This window comes from Leptinotarsa decemlineata, unplaced genomic scaffold (genome assembly GCF_025532065.1).
Source record: "Leptinotarsa decemlineata unplaced genomic scaffold, Ldec_3_MD MMD2_tig00000576_RagTag_RagTag, whole genome shotgun sequence".
NCBI lineage: Eukaryota > Metazoa > Arthropoda > Insecta > Coleoptera > Chrysomelidae > Leptinotarsa > Leptinotarsa decemlineata.
Genome location: NW_027412551.1, coordinates 9,361,701 through 9,382,447, shown reverse-complemented (window position 1 = coordinate 9,382,447; position 20,747 = coordinate 9,361,701). Strand labels below are relative to the sequence as shown.

Genomic DNA, 20,747 nt, shown 5'->3' with positions numbered 1-20,747 from the left:
GCTAGGTTGCCTTGGTCGTCCCTTTGGTTCTCTAATTCTTGAACAATTAAAGGTTCGATGGTGTTTTCCAGCATATCGAGATAAATGTCGCCACTTAAATTGCCTGGTATGAACGAGGGACTAATTATAGCATCACCTAATATTTCTGCTCAAACATTCAGTTTTTTAGGATATTGAGTTTGACCTTCCCTGAATCGATGCGGGTTCGCATCACTCATAGTAAGCCAGCTGATATTGAAGTTCGTGCAGACTTTGACAATAGGTTGTATTATTGTTTACAAAATAGAACCCACTTTGAACGTTTACTTAATTGACATTTTTAATAAAGTTGTAGTTCAACAAAAACCTCATTAAATATTCCACTTAAGCCAAAGTTTCACAATTATTGCTTCACCCTGTACAATTGTCATGTATAACATTGCATAGCATTTTTTATAGTCTTTTCAATGATGTATCACTAGTAGGGGTTTGCAATTTGAACTTTTTGAGTTTTGGTGGGTGGGGCCTAGGGGGTTGATGGGGGTGAGTTCTCTTTCATGTCATTTTAGTTCCCCCTTACTATCCCAGAAATGATTTCAAGCATTTTTCGATATCAGCTTTCGTTCGTGAGATATAGCCCATTGTAAGTTTTAAAATTGACACACTGTATATCAACGAGTTATTGGAAAAAGCCAAGAATCCAATATATTGCTTTGCTGACGACAGCACACTTGTCTCATCATTACATTTGGATTCCAGAACATCGGCTGCAGATGCAAATCTTCATCGGCAGCAGGCCAACAACGCATTTAGCCAAGCTAGCGTAGAGATACGTAACATATGGAAACCTCTAATCAAGCGAAAAACGACCAACTCCCGCCAAATGCGCCAAAACCAATGAAGCAGAAAGAAGGAAGAGGGGATAGGTGAAAGCACTCGAATGACCTATAAATACTCAGATCTCGGAGGAATAAGTCCAGTTATCACCCGAAGACGATTGTGGATACTAACAATCGAAACGTGACATAACTTGGTTTGAAATCTTTTAATTTTTATTTTTCATTTTTTGTTAATAATATTTTTAATTTTTTCAGCTTTTATTAATATTTCAATTTTTATTTGTTTGGATGTTGTTGTATGTTATTTCTTTGTAATTTCAGTTTTTTGTCAAGTAAAATTGTTAATCGGTTAATCATTTAGATTTTTTTCAGGGTTATCAAATCAATTTTCATTATATCAGACAATGGAAGTCCGAACTGATGAAAAGTCAATCACTACTTTTGCACAAGCATTGCGCCTTAAGGATTTTCCTGTAGTGCTTGTGTTTTGTCCTTAAAAAAAGGACGGCCTTTTGCGACGATTGAGGAGATAACAACCGAATCTTTTTTGAGAAGAATGAAAATTCATCTTATTTTTTAAACAGACAGTGATCTGAATGAAATGAAAGATTAATAGCATGCACATATTCGGCGACAAGAGATTTAATATATTAACGAAGTTCTAGAAATACATTCGACTAGGGGTGACAGAAACCAAGTAGAATTCAATGCTACAAAAAAACAAGCATCGGTTTTTTGAGAAGATGAATATGACGAAACCGGATATCATAATCTCAGGACAGCTGTTTCGTTTAATTTGTTGCTATCAGAGATACAAGTATGACCTGGCATAATCACGTTACTGGAATTGCAAAGTCAGCTTCTTGGAAAATTATTTCGCAGTAGAAAGTTGTATATACCACAACCACAGCAACTTTTAAAGATTTATAAAGCTTAAATTAGTGGTGTAGTTGAATTTCGTTTTGAATAGACATAAAGCTGTTAAAAATAAGACCAAGACTTACGGTATGAGAAATAAGATACATATGTTTTCGAATGAAAATTAGAAAGATATCCAAAGAAAACTGCATTGACTGTTGTTCCATGTCTTGTGGTAGGCTCATTTCGGTTATTATTCATTTGTAGTTCTAATTTATCTTGTAGAAAGTTTACCAAAAGTTTTCCATCTTTAAACGCGAAATTAACATTGTAATCTCCAACTAAAATCAGTGGCAACGTATGATTTGTTTTCTCGTAATTTTTCAGAGCCTACTCGCATCTCGCATCTCTTTCTCTCTCTCTCTCTCTTGCCCCTATAGTAACATACGTAACGTAACTCTCTATCTCTCTTTCTATCTTCACTAACTTATACCTCCTTCTCAACTTCCGTTCGCCTTGCCCGATCACACTTTTCATAACGCTCTAGTCACGCATTCACCAGCTTACTCCCTAAAATCCCAAAAATTGCAATTGTTATTAACTAAAGATGAAAAAAAATAAATAAAACATTGAATGTTTCGTCAATAACTCAAATAACATCAATACTTGAAGAATAAAAATGAAAGAGCCTAAAAGAAGAGAACAAAGAATGGAAAAGTTCCAATTTCCGGAACCTTTAATATTTGAATTTTTCATCAAAAATAAGGCTCCGCGCGCCTGTTACGGTATGGGGGCATCTCTGCTGAAGATAGTGTAGCACATGAACCATTTTTATAATAACAGTAATAATCATTCATTAATTCAGGAGTTTTAATAAATCATGTTATCTGAACACTTCAAAGAAAAGAACAGAGTCTGCGGGAAAAATATGTATATTGATGAAGACTGAGAGATCTCAAGGACATACCAAAAAGTGCATATCAGAATTTTTCCGAAGGGACAGACAGCGTATCTAAAAACAAACATGAAAATAACCTAAAAACCAGGTCCGCAGCTATCTATCTATAAAGAAAAACTAACTTGAAGTCAACATGTGTCCACGGGTGGTCTTTTAGTCCCCAACAATAAAATAACTTTCTGAGGCCACATGTCCACCGCCGGTCACAAGAAAAATATCAAACAAACGAAGTTTTCAATCAAACAATGACATTGAATTACCTAGAGGAAAACACCAAAAAAAAAAACGAAATGGCTACTCAAAAGTGATGGTAAAACAGACTTTGGCTAAAAGACAGCAGCAGCCCCGAAAGGAAGAGAAGCAGTCACAACCAGTGCTTGCACTTCCCTACATCAGAGGATTATCGGAAAACATAGGAAGAATTGGATCCAAGTACAACATCAGAACCTGCTTCAGATCCGGAAACATTATCCGTAGCAGCCTCACGAAAATCAGGCCACCAAACGCGAACTGCGATTCCAATAATTGCATTTACCGGATACCCTGTGAGTGCGGAAAATCCTATATCGGTGAAACTAAGAGGTCATTGAATGTTCGCATTGCCGATCACAAGAAACACAAACATCGAGGGGAACCAGCAAATCAGGAATAGCAGAGCATGCTTGGACCCATCAACATAACATCGAACGGTCCCAAGCTGAGATCTCACACAAAAAGGAACATTGGTGTAGGAGGAAATTCAAAGAAGCCGCATCCAACAATGTATTCAGCCAAGCTAGCCTAGAGATACACAACATATGGAAACCCATAATCAAGCGAAAAATGGCCAACTCCGGCCAAACTGTCATCTCCCACTAAACCAGTGAAGCGGAAAAAGGAAAGCAGAGATAGGTGAAAGTACTCAAATGACCTAAAAATAGTCAGCTCACGGAGGAATCAGTCCAGTCATCACCTGAAGATGATTGTGGATACTAACAATCGAAACGTCGTGAAGTAACTTGGCTTCGAATCTCTTAACTTTTCAATTTTATTTTTTGTTCAATTCGTTCCATTTTTACTTGTATTTCATTTCACTTTTATTTCATTTTAGGTTTTTTTTGCTTAATAAAATTGTTTTTTAAGCTATTCATTTTTATTCTTGTTCTTTGATTTTTAATTCTTCTTTTTTAGTTCCTTCAGGGATATCAAATCATTTCATATAACACTCAAAAGAAAAGTTCCAGAGTCGAAATTTGCTGTTATCCACCGGTAGATATCGGCGCTAAACGTGTTTATGTTTATTGATTTAAACTAAACGAGAGCGATTTTACATAATATACACAAAATAACATACAAATATTTACCATCGCGCAATAAGGTTTGGTAATGAATTTAAAAAAGTAAGCAACATTTTTATGTTTACGTTCGTTTGTAAATAAGGAAACTGTAGTAAAATTAGATAAGGAGTAAACAATTTTTGTCAACTAAAATATCCAAACTGTACTAAAGTTGAAGAAGACGTTAAATTTTATAGTCAAAGACTAATAAAAATAAAAGTTTACAAGAACAGAATTGAAACTTATGGCTTTGACGGAATTTCTAGATATAAAATCAAAATTTTCCACAAAGAATTCCCATTTCACAATATATTTTGGTTTTCTTCTTCTCCATTTTCATACAAAAAAATACCTCATTCGATTTAAACAATATCAAACTTTTGCTACTGACCAAATTGCAGCCGACTCAATTTTTTATTATACCTAACACCTCTATATTTTATCCGGAAAAACAACTCAAAAAATTTTCAAATCCAAATAGTAATTGAGTTACATTCGATTTTATTAAAAGTTCAAATATCATTTTTTCGGCAACCGCCCGAGAAGTACGAAGGAGGTCCCCGGCCTGACCTAGAGATGGCAGTAGTTGTTTGAAAAAATATCACTGTATCAGAATGTACACATTCTATAAAGCATATGTTTCAAGTTTGAAGACGCTGCGTTGTTTATTATTTGTTTGGCAGCCATCAATAGCGAACGATTTCGGTGAATTTGTGGAAATGGAAAAAATTGGTCGTCGTTATGTGGTACAATACTTTCATTTGAAATTTTTCAGCCTAACCAATATAAAATCTGAACTGAATTATATTCTGGGTAAGTCTGCTTCTTTGTTTACAACAGTAAAATATTGGGTAGCAGAGTTTAAACAAGGCCGTACGAGCTACCAAGACGAGCATCGCAGTGGTTGACCAAGTGAGGTGACAATTTCAGAAACCGTGAAGACAATCCACAAAGAGTTCTGAATGATCGCCGACTGAAAGCTAACAGACTTAGTAGGCATTTCAAAAAGTGCGGTATATGTTATAATATCTGGAAATTTGGGCATTAGAAAGCTGTATGCAAGATGGGTGCCGCGTTTGCTCACACTCGAGCAAAAACAGTGTCGTGAAGATGTTTCCATTGAATGTTTAGCGAAGTTCTACAGCCACAAAGCAATAATTCTTGCGTCCTTTCATAACCACGGATGAAACATGAGTCCATCTTTTAAGAACCGAGACAAAACAACAATCAAAATAGTGGACTCAAAAGGGAAAACAGACTCCAAAGTAGGCGAAGACCGTTTCATCTGCAGGCAATGTCGTGGCATCGGTTTTTGGGATAGTCTTCATCAACTATGTTAAAAAAAGGCAGAACTATCAACGCCAACGGCGAGTATTATGCGAACTTATTGCAACGTTTGGTGAAGAAATCAAGAAAAAACGGCCGCAGTTGGCTAAGAAAAAGTGTTGTTTCATTATCGCAATGACCAAAATTAACGAATTAAAATTTGAATTGCTACCTAATGCACCCTATTCGTCAGATTTAGCTACCTCGGATTATTTTGTTCCCAAACTTGAAAAATGGCTCAGTGGTCAAAAATTTTCCAACGATGAAGAATAAATGTCGGCAGTTGAAGGCTATTTTGAGGAACAAGACAGTTCTTAATATAAAAACGGTATCGAACTTATTGAACGTCGTTGGGAAAAGTTTGTAATATCCTCCAAAGCACGATGAACGTTTTTCACAGTTGGTGCCTGAGGAAGCAGATGTCTGTCAACCCCAACAAAACTGTGATAATCCCCTTCACCAGAAGGAGAAAATTGGACGATCTAACGCCACTTTCCCTCAATGGTGAGGTCATTTCATTTGGGACGGAGATGCAATATCTTGGCATTGTCCTTGATGAAAAACTTACCTGGAACGCACACTTGGAAAAAGTATTACACAAAGCCAGACTGTTGCTATGGACATGTCGAAGGATTTGTGGTAAAACATGAGGTTTAGGTCCCAAACAAATCCATTGGATTTATGTGATGATTGTCAGACCAATGATCACTTATGATGCAATTGCCTGGTGACCAAAGGCTTTACAGAAAACGGCCAGGCAAAGCTCTGGCTTACAGAGACAGGCTTGTCTGGCCATCTGTGGAGCCATCAGTACCACATCGTCAGCGGCCATGGAGATCATTTTAGATCTACCTCCTCTCCACATTTTTCTGGAGAGAGAGGCTAGATGGATTGCATATAGACTTGTGCACATTGACAATTACACAAATCAATTTAATTCAGAGTGCAACAGACTGTTGGTTGACACTGGAAGTCACAGCATTCTGGAAATGACCTCTGACTTTATTCCTCCAACTGTCAACTACGAATTGCCTTATAAAGAACTATTCCCGAGTAGAAAGGACTGGATCTTCCGGGAGAAGGAGATAGAGGGAGCAGATAGTTGTTGGTGCAGAGAGATTGGAAGGATCCAACCAGTTACACAAGTCAATAAAAATATTCTCGGGCAGTGAAGCGACGTTGGAAGCTCTTGGCTCTTACCAAGCAACGTCTAATCTAAATTGGTAGCTGCCAAAAATGGCTCTCCTCAATAGGCAAACTCAACAGATTGTCTCTGGTATGGATTCCTGGCCATACTGGCCTGGAAGGCAATTAGGCTGCTGACTCCCTTGCGAAGGAGAATGCTGTCATTGGCATCGCTTTAGGCTTTGCCAAACAAAGATTGAGCACCTGGATAGCAAGAAGATTTATGGACTTCTGGCAGAATCTTCCAGGATTGGCTCACTCCAAGGCGTTTATCCACCCTTCGAAGCTTGATACCAAACAGTTGTTGACCTACAGTAGGGATGAACTACGATGTCTAACAGGCCTTCTTACAGGTCACTGTAATTTGATCTGCCACAATAAACCCTTGCGGGATGCGGTGGAAGGTCACTTTGGACCTAACCTAACCTATTGAACGTCGTTGAGAGAAGTGTATAGAGCTGCAAGGAGATTATGTTGCTAAATAAATACATTTTTTTACAAAATTTGTGTGTTTTCTTCTAGGACCACCCTCGTACGTACTTTCCGGACTAGGCCGGGTGGAATCACATCATTGTGGTCATTGTAAATAAGAAAATTTTGGTGGGTATAGTTTTCATTAATGCAGTTGATTATAACCATAACGACTGGCAGCTGTTCGACATACCATTAGTTGACATTTTGATTTTTGAAAGTTTGCATATAAAGAAATGCGGAATGCGGAAATTTTATTTCCCAACTTTCATGATGATCTATTACATACATCAATTTATTGCATTTAATTTATATCATACACCCGTTGCGACTTCGCACGGATAACACCTCCTCCCCGTCTTAGTATGGATAGTATCATGCCCGATTTATGTATGTGGCGTGTTAATATCATTGAATCATCGAAGTACCAGTGCTTAAATATCATATCAACTTTATATAATACTAGTTGTTGCCTGCGGCTTCGTCCGCGTAGTATTTGGTAGTTGTAGTACTAATTAGTACTATGTTGTTGTATCGCTGCTGTTCCAATGTTTTGACAGAATCAGAATCAACGAACTTAGGCGTACGCAGCGTTATAGAACGGTGCTTTCAAAAAATTGTTCTACAGCGCCATCTAGTGGCGAGTTACAGAAAAAAGTATATACTAAAAACATGTCAAGTTTCATCACGATCGGTTGAGCGATGTAAAAGTTTATCACTTACCAACCAACCAACAAACATCCATTTTCACATATTAGATTATTCAACACTATCACTATGACATATCGTAAAAGAGTAGTTTTTTTGGACTTACCCCCTTGCTTTGAACACCATTTTGAACGGTTTTAGTCGTTTCCTCATCTGAAGATGTCTGAAAAAAATAAATATATTAATGTACTGAAAAATATCAGTACACTGGGTTTCAGATTGATCATCACAAACTGAACACAAAAAGTTAAGAGAGAATCAGATTTGTCTAGGACGTATTCAAAAGAGACACTTTAATGCGAGATTTTCACTCGAAAGATTACAATACCGCGACACATGTTTAAAAAAAAAAAAGGTTTATTGTCTAACAGGAGTAATCCCAATTACAAGACAAATGTAAATAACTTTACAGCTATGACTAAGTATGAGTCCATGGAATATAAGGAAAAGCATATAAAATCTGCAGAGTAATAGAGTAGTATAGATATTATACAAACAGTGATACATTCATATAATAATAATAATAAAAAAAACATATACTGTAGAATTCTAAAAGAATTGGCAGTGTACAGAGAGTTGAAACACAGTATTTCCCTTATGGGTTGTTACGAATTATATACTTGAAGCTTCCAAATGGAACAACAAAAATATCACATTCTGAATAGACACTATTATAAATTTTACAGATGTTATAAACTGGAGATTTTATTAACACGTTGATCCTAGGCAAAGGCAAATAGAGAAAAATTTCGTTTCTACTACTTCATCTCGGTACGTGAAAATCTAGTTGAGATAACAAATTAGGGCAGTCAACCAAATTATGAATCAACTTATATATGAAGATACAGGCATAATATGCTCTTCTGTTTTCTAAGGATAAGAGGTCAAATCTATTCAGCAACACTCTATCAATTCCTTGAGATGAGTAAGCTCCATCTAGTTTGTAAGCCAAGTATTTCATTAAGATTCTTTGACAAGATTCGAGTTGTTGTATATGCACATTGTATATAGGTGACCATATTAGGGAGCCATATTCCAGATGAGATCGTACATATGCATTAAAAAGTGTTATAAAACATTCTTGGTTTTGAAAGTCTACACATCCTGAAGATAAGGCCAAGCATTTTTTTTGGCAGAAGATGTGATTTGATTGATTTGTGACGTGAAGCTAAGTTTGTTATCGAATATGATGCCCAGATCTTTAGTTTCTGTGCTTTGTTCTATAGTGACATCATTTATTGTATAGTCAAACTGTATATTGTTGTGTTTGAAGGTGTATAAATTGAATATTCCACTGAATATTCAAAAATTACATTTTTGAATATTCAGTGGAAGCTTGTTTAGTATGCACCATTCATGTATCGAATTAACTTCCTTTTGCAGAATAAGACAGTCCTCGGTTGATTCAATGGGTCTGAAAATCTTTAAGTCATCAGCAAAGAGTAATATGTTACGAGATATATTTGAAACAATATCATTTATAAACAAAGAAAATAGAAGAGGAGCTAGATTACTTCCTTGAGGAGCACCACTAGTTGAAGTGAATTCTTTTGATTTGTGTCCTTTGTATTCTACAAATAGCGTACGATTCTGAAGATAAGACTCTAGTAAATTCAACAGTTGACTATCGAAACCAACAGAAGAATTTTATTCAGTAGAATTTGATGGTTCAATTTATCAAAGGCCTTTGAGAAGTCTGTATAGATTGTATCCACCTGTAGATGCTTATCTAACGCGCTGCTGACCGTTTGTGTAAAACACATGAGATTAGTTATTGTTGAACGTTTATTGATGAAACCATGCTGATATAAAGTTATACTATTTCTCTTCAGGAAAAATGTTGTTATACAGACACATCTCAAAGACCTTTGCAAAGTTGGACAGAATTGTTATGTTTTGCTATACAATACCATCTTTGGGCGTCAACAATACTCACAGTATCATACATATTTGTCTACTAAATAACTATTGAGAATTCTGACAGTTCAATTTTTCCAGCAAATGATATGAAGGGATACCTAATATTTTTCAAGGCACTTCGTTTACTTCTTTTATTCCAACAACTATCTATTGGAATTGACTTCAATGTAATGTGAATTTCCAATGACTCACACACAGAAAAAATAAAAACTTGCTCATCATGCTGGTTCTACTTTTTTCAGATCTATTTTTTGAATACAGACATATATTGTAATACACAGCTGAAGTTGTCATCACTCATCACAGTGGCTACAAAAATCGATGAAAAAAACAAGAGGTTCAGGTAATTATGAAATCTAATAGACGAAATGTCGCTTTACAAATATATAGAACTTAATCCTGGTACCAGAAAGAGATAAGACTAGAATTAAAGCTGCAGATATGTAATTCCTCAGAAAAGTTGAGATAGTTGCTATAAGAGATAGCATAAGAAAAATTAAACCAATAGACAAGTTTATGCAGGAAAGACATATTGGAATGGTTAGGACACATTTATAGAATGCTAATAGAAAGACAAACAGTAGAAGTGTTTGAAGCAAAATCTATAGGAGAAACTATATAAGGGGTGTAAACGTAGGAAAATTTGTAACGGTTAATTCTGTGTTTTTTCTGTTTTAAATAGAGTATTAATGTAGTTTTGGTACCTTATAGAAGTAAATAGATCTAGAAATAAATAAAAAATGAAATAGTGTTTTCATAGGATATCAACTCCCTCAGTAGTCTCAAACGGTGTGTTCAAATGCAATGAATTCATGATTTTATGGCAAATTGAAGGGAAAGTGAGTTTCAATGATCAGTAGCTTGCCAATTGTACCTTTTACCAGTGGCGTTTGCCATCTAGTAATTACAGCAAGAATCGGTCTGTAAAACCGGGTGACTATAGATGCATTTTTCTCTTACTAGATAAATAATTTATGTTAAATTGGAAAGAATAAATTCTTAGGAGAGATTAGTTTTTGGGAAAGAAATGTTTTGGCTTCCTTCTTCTACAGCTTTATATCAAAAATTTGGGAAACTTCCAAGGGAAGGAAGAAAGCAATCAATTTCGTAATAAAATCTTCAAAAATATATATAGATTATGTATAGAAGATACTTTCAGATACAAACTGTAAATAAATCTCTCAAAAAATTACTTTCACATAAACATTGAATAACACAAGAGAAAAAGTACTTTCGATCCAAATACTTTTATATTTTTTCATATTCAGTTTGTACTCCAAACATTCTTTATGGTATTGAATCCGATATCATTTACAGGATTGTATATTAAAGAGAAAAAATTTCACTTAAATGGAACACTATCATCCTCAATGGCAGACACTGATGTTTTAGAATAAGATGATCAAAAAACAAACGGAATAGAGATGAAAGTAATTTCTGAAAGAAAATGTGCATTCTGATCACAGAAAAAAATAAAAAAAAATACCCAAAAATTGCTATTTAACAGTCCTGATTTAGAACTGCATTCACTAGTTTTGTTTATCAAGCACTAATATAGAAAATTTGGTTTGTAATTTTTTTTGACTGAAAGTTTCAAATTTCAAAATGTGAAATAACTCATTTTGATTTTTGTGCATTCAATTATATCTAATAAAAATGAGAATTATCCACAGATATGAGGTAAAAAAAACTATTTAGCAAAAGTATTTTCACTGGGACATCTATATCAATTTTTTTAAGGGGAATTTAAGTTTTTTTGAACTCATTAGATTTGGAAACAAAAAAGGTTTTTCCCAACTATCACTCCCTCTGATAATTTTTCAAATAGATAAGGGCAGATTAAAAAACTTACCAGAATGTGTCCATTTGAAAGATTCTTGAATCCATTTTTGAGTTTGGCGCGATCCTAAAAATTTTTGAAAATTATATCAGCAAGGAGTTTTTCCTATTACTTACTTGAAATCCCTCTTCGGAACTGACAAAATACAATGGTTGGTTTTTGAAAAGTCCAGAACCTGTTATTTCAACATAATCTCCTGCTCCCTGATTCAAACTCGTAGACATTCTCGCCCCCTGAATGTCAATATTGACATTCGAAAAACAAATTATTCTTCGAAACCAGTACCCTAACCTAGCTTTTCAAAACGGTGGAAAGCCTGACGACAACCTACACCACCTCCACGCTCTCATTACTATTTAGCAGTTTCCCTACTTTTGATGGTAATCCTTACAACTGCCGCTACCTGCAAAATGAACTGCAATGTTTCACTAATGTATCTGCAACCTCCGTACGCGCATGTGTTCACATCAGTGTTGTCAGATCTACGAATTTTTCAGTGGATGTATTAAGTTGATCGAATATAGTTAATACTGTTGTGATAACGAAATATTACACATGACCTAATAATAATATTCTTCTACAAGTTTGCGTTGAATTAGTGAGAACTGTTATTCAGATGACAACTTGCACTTGGTAAATCGAAAAAGGATAACACACAAAATTGATGACGTATCACTACCATTTGACTTGACAGTTTAATGCTGTTGAATGGTTTTTTTACGGTTTGAATATTTTTTCTTGTTTACCTCAATGTATGCATTATCACCTTGCGACAACTATACATTTCCACCACGAATTGGCAGTGATCATATCTAATTTCCAGAATAATGAAAAATTTAAATTGCCAGATATTGGAGTTCCAAAATGAAATATGAAATATTTACAAAATAATCAATGAAGTTCTGACGAATAGACGATATTGTGTAGAGATTTCATATGGAACACATATGTATTCTTTCTGAATATACTGTTTATGTGTCATTCCTTTCAGTTGTCATGTCAATTTTTCACATTGTTACCTCAACCACAGATTCCTCCCCCAACTAGATACTAAAAATACTGAAAACAACAAACACAATTCTAAAATTAACAATATATACATCAAGCTCATTCGACAACTGACATTAATAATAAAGGTTGCCTTTTTAAATTTTATTTTCTTCAAAGGAATCTCTTTATTTGATGATCCCTGGTTATTTACCTATATAGTAGACAATAGTAGACAATGTTTACTGACTTCTCTGAATTTTCAATTCTAAATATATTGAAAAAATATTAATTGACCTGGCAACGTTGGTTCACATAACTATTATTTATTGGACTATTTGAGTTAAAATATGGGTCAGCAAATTTTCTGATTGGTGTAAATAAATCACCCGATTCAAACTAGCACAGACGTGAGTGCTTCCACCAGTGCACAGATACAATAATCAACACGGAACAGAAACCAAGGATTTTTTGACAAGTTTGAGATTATAATTGTCAATTCGAAGGTTTGGAGTTGATGAACGTGAACATGTAGAATAAGGCGACTTCAGTTATAATAAATAATCAATGATAATAGATAAAATACTTCGATTGCCACCTCCTGATCAGTAATAATGGTGAAAACAATCCGTAGGTAGAAACCACGGGATATTTCTATTTCAACAACCGTAGGGTCCTCTGTGTGAAAAATCGTAACTAACAAAAGTAACGATACTGGTACCGCCAGGAGTATGTTTTTCGACAGGTCTAAAAATTCGGCTTTTTGATTTTATGCTATGAATAAATAGCAATTTTCTCAGCCTTACTTTAGTTCATTAAATTTGTTGAACTAGAATATTTTGAAACTGAGTATTTTTATTAGTGATTATAAAAATTATACACGTCGAAAGGCAGAACCAGTTTACATTCAAATACATTGAACTTGGTTTAATAAACCGAAACCCTCTCGTAACAAATGAAAATCTTTGAAGGAATAAAACAAAAGTTATTCTCTTTATCTTATACTTTCTTCAGTTCCTTTCCTACTTCCTGTGTTGCTCTATAAATAAATACTTATTTATTCCACTGTGCCGTGGCATATACTGATGAGGAAACCCTTTTTTGAAATTTGAATTGGCATTTAGAACGTTATTTGAAGTAAGTGCACATGCCCCGTAGAACATCTACAACTGTTTTCAGTATTAACATCAGTTTTAACATTTTCTTGTACGGAACAGCGAGGAGAGGTAACTCAGTAAATAAGGCATTGAACTAGAAAAACGTGTGTTTTTAAATAAGTTTCATTGTTAACTATAATATATAGTTTATTATATAGATATATAAATCGGAAAATTGGTCCACTGATTAACCTCTGTGGGACATAATACTTACATGGACAAATTAGCCCAACCTAACCTCTATATGGTACGTGCTTTGGAGTCCGTGTATTTATATGGACATAGATTTACATTTACATTTTTGCATTGAACATTCAGATACAAATTCAATACAATATTTCTGCTTTTTTTTTTAAAATACAGATAAAATTATTTAATATCCTGGGAAGTTTATGAATCTGAATATGTGTTGGTTTTATAAAAACTTATAGGAGAATTTTTGCTTAGTTTTCGTGAATATTTCACTCCCATTTCGTCCACTAATTTCTGTATAACGTTAAGAGAATAATCTATTTGTTCTTTGGTGAGCTCTGCGGAAATACAAATTCGAATCCTTCCCTGAGAGAAAGAGGTAGCTGGATATCCGACCCCAACTGTGGCTATTTTCTCTTTAAAAAGAGCTCTAAGCATGGCACTGAAACAAAATACATAAAAATAATATTTTGAAGCATTAGCTTGTAGTTCAAAACAAAAATGGTATCATAAATATACAACTTGCAATAAGTTCAATGGTAAATATAGACACCTCAAAACTGAAACAATTTTTAATATTTTAGTGTCAACGTGAGTTGAGAAGCAAGCAACCAATCAATCACCAAAATAATATTTTTATCATTTGATATTTTATAGTAGAGGCATATTCATAGCGTCATTTTTTTATGCATTCGAGCTTGGGACTTTTCGATGAAGAGTCGGGCACATTTCATCTTTACTTTATAAACTATAACGATCAAAATGAAGCAAAAACTGAAAATTGACATAGCGTAACGTCAAATTCCCTTTGGAAACCAACCTCACGCTAGTTTTGAAATCATAGTTGATGTGACGTCATCGTTTCAACGACAGAAAACTCGTATATGTATATTACAGCTATAATCATTGTTTTCCTTGAGTTTGACGTTTGCCTTATCAAGTCTAGGTGTCGCCCACACCTTGGTTCTTCCGAATTTCATTTTATATCTGTATCATAGAAATGAAAATGTAGTCATCGATTACCTACTGTTATTAATTCAATATCTATGACATAGATAGGAAAAATTAGATATTTAAAATATGTTTTTTCTGATTTTATGCAAATTCAGCCAAAAAACATGATCGATTAGTAGATTCAATTGTTGATTTTCAGAGATTAGTTATGAATCCTATTTGTGGAAACTAATAATAATTGATGATATCATAATGTATATTCATAGAAAAGTAATAAAAATTTAACTGAAGAATCATTTGAGGAATTAATAAACAATAGATTATAAAATTTTATTCGATTTTGAAGAATGCTGAAATTATAATATAATAAAATTTCTTAGGTATCTTCTTCCGGCATTACTGAATGCTTTGCCAAATATTGAGATAGTCTATTGGTGAATTGTTGATTGGTTTGCATGAATACTTCAGTCCGACTTTCTCTACTACTTTCTGTATAGCTTCAAGAACATAATCTAATTGTTCTTTGGTAAACCCAGAAGAAAGACAAATTCGAATTCTACCCTTATTAAGGGACGTAAATGGATATCCAATTCCAACTATAGCTACTTTTTCTTTCATGAGAGTTCTCACCATGCAACTGAAAATTCAAAAATACTTCTTAGCAACTAATTGAATCACTATGCCTGGATACTATGATAGCTAAATCTAAATTCATTGGAATAGTAACTGTAAAGTTCATTCATGGTATTGTGACGAATTAAAGAATTAACTGTTTTAAACAAATTTATTTTCAACAATATTTCACTATCACAACTAATTTATGTACAACACTTAGCAACTAACGCTTAATTTATCTTCACAGATTTCTTTCTTTAAACGCACGATTCACTTTCTAAGTACAGACTGACTCTAATCAGAGACAACTTGGTTGTCTCTGCTCTAATGGACAGAAAGCAGGGATTATATACCGCTAACGAGCTTTCTAGATTTATCTAGAAGTCTCGGCACTCGTCTAGTATTTTCCCGGCTAGTCAGACCGCTTCCTTCGCGGTGATGTCATGAGTTTGGTGTCTGAGATAACGGTCAGGGCCGGCTTCAGATTCATTACAGTATCTAGGCTTTCCCGGCCGGTGTCTAATAAATTGTCCGATGTTTCCGGGTTTATTAGCCGTGGTCTGAAGGTTTTTATACCTGACAGTAACGGTCGACGTGATCTTGCTGCGATGGGACGACCGACTGCTGTTGTATCTAGTTGGTACGGCCCTTCTTCAATTATTTGGAGATTCTTTGTGTTATGATGTGCCGGTATCTATATAAACCGTAAGGATGTCTTCCTTATGGTTGAAATTGTTCTTATGTTTATGTATTTCTATGACCTCTCCGAATAGCCCCGGATAGTAACCTATGGTTTTATCAAGAACTTGTGTTCGTTCAAGGCAATGTCATTGCTGCCTTCTGAGAGAGCGTGTTAGTCTAGTTCATATGTACCATTTTCTTCTAAAATTTTTATATAGTCTCTGAAAATTATGATCAAGGTTATATTCGATTCTCATTATCACGTAGAAGTTTAAGGAAACGGTCGAAAAGGCGCCAAAAAAATTACAAAAGTTGTAAACAAATTAGTGAACAAAATTTAGGTTTGGTTTTTTGATTATCTCAAAAAATATTTAAAGTTTTTGAATTAAAAAAAAAAGATCCAAAAAGATCATCAAATTTGCCAAAAGAAACTTCTCCGACCCCCGGAGCTGTAACTCCATTATTTATAATTTTTGCAGAGCCCTGAAACTAGAGCCAAAAACGAGTAGTCTTGTTTTCGCGGGCAGTGCGTCAATCTGACACAGCAACAAAAAAATTATTTAGTCATATTATACATGGAAATTAAGGAATGAAAAAAGTCATGTACTTTTGGAATACATCAATGAACAATAATCCGGTGTCTAACAGTTGAAAGCTACTTATTTTTTTATTTTTCACGTTTAATGTTAAAAAAATTATTATGAACTTGCGTTCGTTTTTGCGAACAAATATTAAAATTAAGGAACCATCTTTTCTCTGAAAATCATAAATTCTATTGTTCTTTGAGATTAAAAAAATATTTCTTTTCGTTTTTTATTTGTTTATTTGAGAAACAACTTTATTTTTTTTCATTTATTTTTTTAAATAGTTAATTATATAATAAAAATTGCCATGTATGTCTTTTTTAAATTTTTTTGATGTAGCTTTCAATATTATCATGCCTTGAAACTTGTTTTTTCATTAGCTCTTTTGTTTTTAAAATTATAATAATTCTTAAACTTTCGCAGATAGGACAATGACGCTTCAAGTGTTTTCTGTTTATTATCAATTCATTAACAATTTCAGCTTTTTATTTAGATTCTAGCTCTATTATTTACTTAATTATTGACTATTGTTTATAAAAAAAATCTTTTCAAAAAAAAAAAGTCTTTTCAATGCACAACGATTGTTATGTACCATTAAATTATGAATAATCCATGACTTGCACTTTTAGTAGTTTAGGTATCATTAAAAATTAATTAAAAATTATATTTGCCTAGACTTTAACTAAAATATAATTTCGATTTAATGAGTCCCCTTAATTACCTTTTTCAGATTTTCTATGCTCGCAGAGTTTAGAATCATTTTCAAATCCCAGTTTTCACCAGATTGTTGTAAATAGGGCCGACGTTGACCTTGCAGCTTCAATAATAGCATTGATACCGGAAAAATCAAATATTACAATGTGGAAAACACAAGTTTCAACGAAACAGATGTTATTTACGAAACTCATCATAATCAATGATTGTTAATAAATAAACGCATTTTTTAACAACAAATACATTTTTTTAGGAACCGTTTTCCTCTAAAAATCATAATTTTCATCATTAAGTATATTACGAAAAAAAATTCTTAGATTTACTCATAAACAATGTATTTGTTCAAAACAATTTTTTCAACAATAACAGTAAAACAAATTAAGTTTGTTAATTATTATTGTTATCATCATTATCAGGGTTTTTATGTTAACTTTCAGTTACAAATGAATAATTAATAAAAAAATTGGAATAAAAAATTTTCAACCGCGGATTATTGTTCATTGATGTATTCCAAAACTAGACAATTTTTTTCATTCCATAATTTTCATATTCAATATGTTTAAATAATGTTTTTGTTGCTGTGTCAGATTGACGCACCGCGCGCCAAAACCAGACTACTCGTTTTTGGCTCTAGTTTCGGGGCTCTGTAAAAATTATAAATAATAGAGGTGCAGCTCCGGGAGTCGTTACTTTCTTGTATCAATCTTGATGATATTTTTGGATCTTTTTTTAAAATTCGAATATATTGAATATTTTTTGAGATATTCAAAAAAAAACAACAGCACCTTTTCGAACGTTTCCTCAAACTTTCTACATGACAATACGAATCGAATGACACCTTGATCGAAATTTTTCGGAGACTAAATAAAAATTTCCATATTTTCAAGAAAATATGGTACACGTGAACTAGAATGTCCTGCCACCGCCGATTTATCCGTTTGGCCACAGCGGCAACTTCTTTTATGCTCAGTCAAGCGCGATTCAACGCTTTTTTTCGTGGTTCCGATGTAGACCGAACCACAACTACATAGTATTCGGTATACTCCCGGGGTACTTATTCGATCTCTAGGATCTTTTGCTGATTTGAGACTATTATCTATCGTTCTTGTGTCGTCCCACACCTATTCCCATCGTAAGTACAAACGCACTAAGGCCATTCTCCGCAAAGGATACAACAACGGATCGATATTCCTCAACGTCCCCAATGCAGAGTAGGACAGTAACTCTCCACCAAGCGATTTCTGGAAGTAGGATTCCCACAAGGCGTAGTTTTATCCTCACACCTCTTCTCGGCGTACAAGGCAGACGTGCTTGAGGGAGAGGACAACTTCAACAAGTTGGCACACTTCGCGGAGGATACAGCTCTACTGGCGGGATCCACCAAGCACACGTTAGTTACAGGATACCTGCACCAACAAGCCGACATATTAGAGGAGTGAGCCAACCTCTGGAAGATTAGTATCAACCCTGATGAGAGTCAGGCGATACTATTCACCTGGAGAAAGTAAGGCCGGACAGGAGATTCCGTGAACAAACGAAGGTAGATACCTGTGAGTCACCCTCGACAAGTCTCCTATCCAAAAGGGTAGGGCTGGCGAAAGCCGCTCGACAAAACTCTACCCCATCAAAAGACCCAGGAGTAACATGGATCTCCAAGTGGAAGTGCTCCTTATCAAGATCATCCTACTTCCCAACATCCTGTATGCCTCTACTGCTTGGGGCTAGTGCGTAGCAACATACAGACGCCAAATTCAAATGTTTATGAACATCTGCTTGCGGGCGGCCATAAACGCTCCTAAATATATACCTACTCAACCGATTCATTTGCCGGAACCTGGATCTTAGCACCTAGTACGTGAATGCATTCATGAGAAACCACGCTGAAAACGTTTTCGCGCGTATTTGTACACAACCCAACGATGCACAAAACAGGGATGACTCCTGTTTCCGCTAGAGGGACAAGCATGTAAGGCCGACAAAGCAGAACCAGAGACCATCTCCGAGAGTCGCCGTCCGGCGACTTTGATAACAATTAAAAATGTATTACAATTTCACAGACAGACACACACATACACACGCATTCCGGTACTAAACACGCACATCAACTCGCGACACACAACATTCGATCTTTAGCTAGGTACAGGGTGCCACCGTGCAAACACTACACATACAGTAGAGTCAGGTTTAACAAATCAAATGAGGAAGTGAAAGCACCTAGAGGATGACTTCCGACCAAAAGGGGTCAGATATCAATCTTGCTGAAGTGCCAAACAACAGGTTGAGGACAACTCGGAAGTGACTGAAGGAGATGGAATTGAGATTTCAGCTTCTGCACACAGAAACCGTGTGGGGAAGATTTTATCTCAATGCACTTAACCCCGGGGGGCACGGTGGATCATTTTCAGTTTGCACATCGCAGCAAAGTAAATCACTTCGACCGTTGATGCATCGCTTTTGATAATATCTGCCGCAGTAGTAGACGAAACGTTTGGTACAAAAACCTGCAGACCACGGCTAATGAATCCGGAAACATTGGACAATTTGTGAAGTTCATTGTTTTGAATAATTGCAACTTAGATTTTACAAAGAATGAATGCTTTTTAAAAAATATGTTTTGGAAAATGTGGATCCATACCACAACCTACCATAACTTCAAAATTAGTCAGGATTGGGGAAGAAAGTTTTTGGCTTTCTACTACTCCATCTTGATGCAAAAAACAAGGATGAGGGAATCTTTCAAGGAAAGGAAGTAAGTAATCAATTTTAAAATAAGTAACTCTATACATGGATGTGTAGATAGATCATGCAAAGAAGTAACTTTCAGACACAAACTGAAAGAAAGTCCTCCCGAAACAGCTACTTTCAGCTACTTGATGAAAAAGCCGACTTCATTCCGTAATGTTTTGGTCTTGTCACATCTTTCCAACGGTATATTCTTCGTTAAGCCAAGTATCATTCAGATAATAATTCTATTCTCACGTCGAAATTCCCAATCGTCCATAGGTAATATCTCATTTTTTTTTGTTTCCTAGCTAAAATTCAATTCCCCCAAAGTTGTCCAAGATTTCTTTCTGTCTATCATTGGAGACATACTTTGTTCTTCTTTCAAGGCTCCCATTATTTTGTCCGGGGTCGGTAGTTCTTTGTTAAAATAAAATGAAGGTACTGTACTTCTAATTGTAAGTTTGTTGTTTTTACCAACAGGCGCAGTTTTTTTCCTAAAGATGGTTTTGAAAATTTCAGAGCTTCATTTTTTCTCTCACTTTTGAATTGATATATCAATGATTTTAAAACTCCCATCATTTGCAAACACATTTCCACTAGAGTATATCGGTATATGAAGGATTTTGGTGCATGAGAGAGTCGTATACATTAGGAATAATAATATTTTTGTTAACAGAATAAGCACATTTGTTCATTCGCTTTACTGGAGAGAAAACTGAAGTAGCCATTTCAATTCACA

The 20,747-nt window shown here is 34.8% G+C and overlaps 2 protein-coding genes across 3 annotated transcripts in view; both read right to left on the bottom strand.

Annotated features, from left to right (window-relative positions):
• Positions 1-11,652, bottom strand: part of LOC111513666 (serine palmitoyltransferase 2) — a 46,324-nt gene extending 34,672 nt beyond the window's left edge. The window contains exons 1-3 of the mRNA XM_074174397.1: positions 11,517-11,652; positions 11,413-11,466; positions 7,747-7,803 (exon numbers count right to left, since the gene is read on the bottom strand). Of these exons, the coding sequence (XP_074030498.1) occupies positions 7,747-7,803; positions 11,413-11,466; positions 11,517-11,624 (219 nt within the window). The 5' untranslated portion in view covers positions 11,625-11,652. The remainder of the gene's footprint in view (positions 1-7,746; positions 7,804-11,412; positions 11,467-11,516) is intronic.
• Positions 11,573-20,747, bottom strand: part of LOC111513230 (serine palmitoyltransferase 2) — a 31,073-nt gene continuing 21,898 nt past the window's right edge. Inside the window, exon 6 of one of the 2 annotated variants that reach the window (XM_074174399.1) lies at positions 11,573-14,178. In XM_074174399.1, the coding sequence (XP_074030500.1) occupies positions 13,935-14,178 (244 nt within the window). In that variant the 3' untranslated portion in view covers positions 11,573-13,934. Of the gene's footprint in view, positions 14,179-15,006; positions 15,328-20,747 lie in introns of those variants that run through there. The other variant, XM_023169398.2, reaches the window with a different exon arrangement.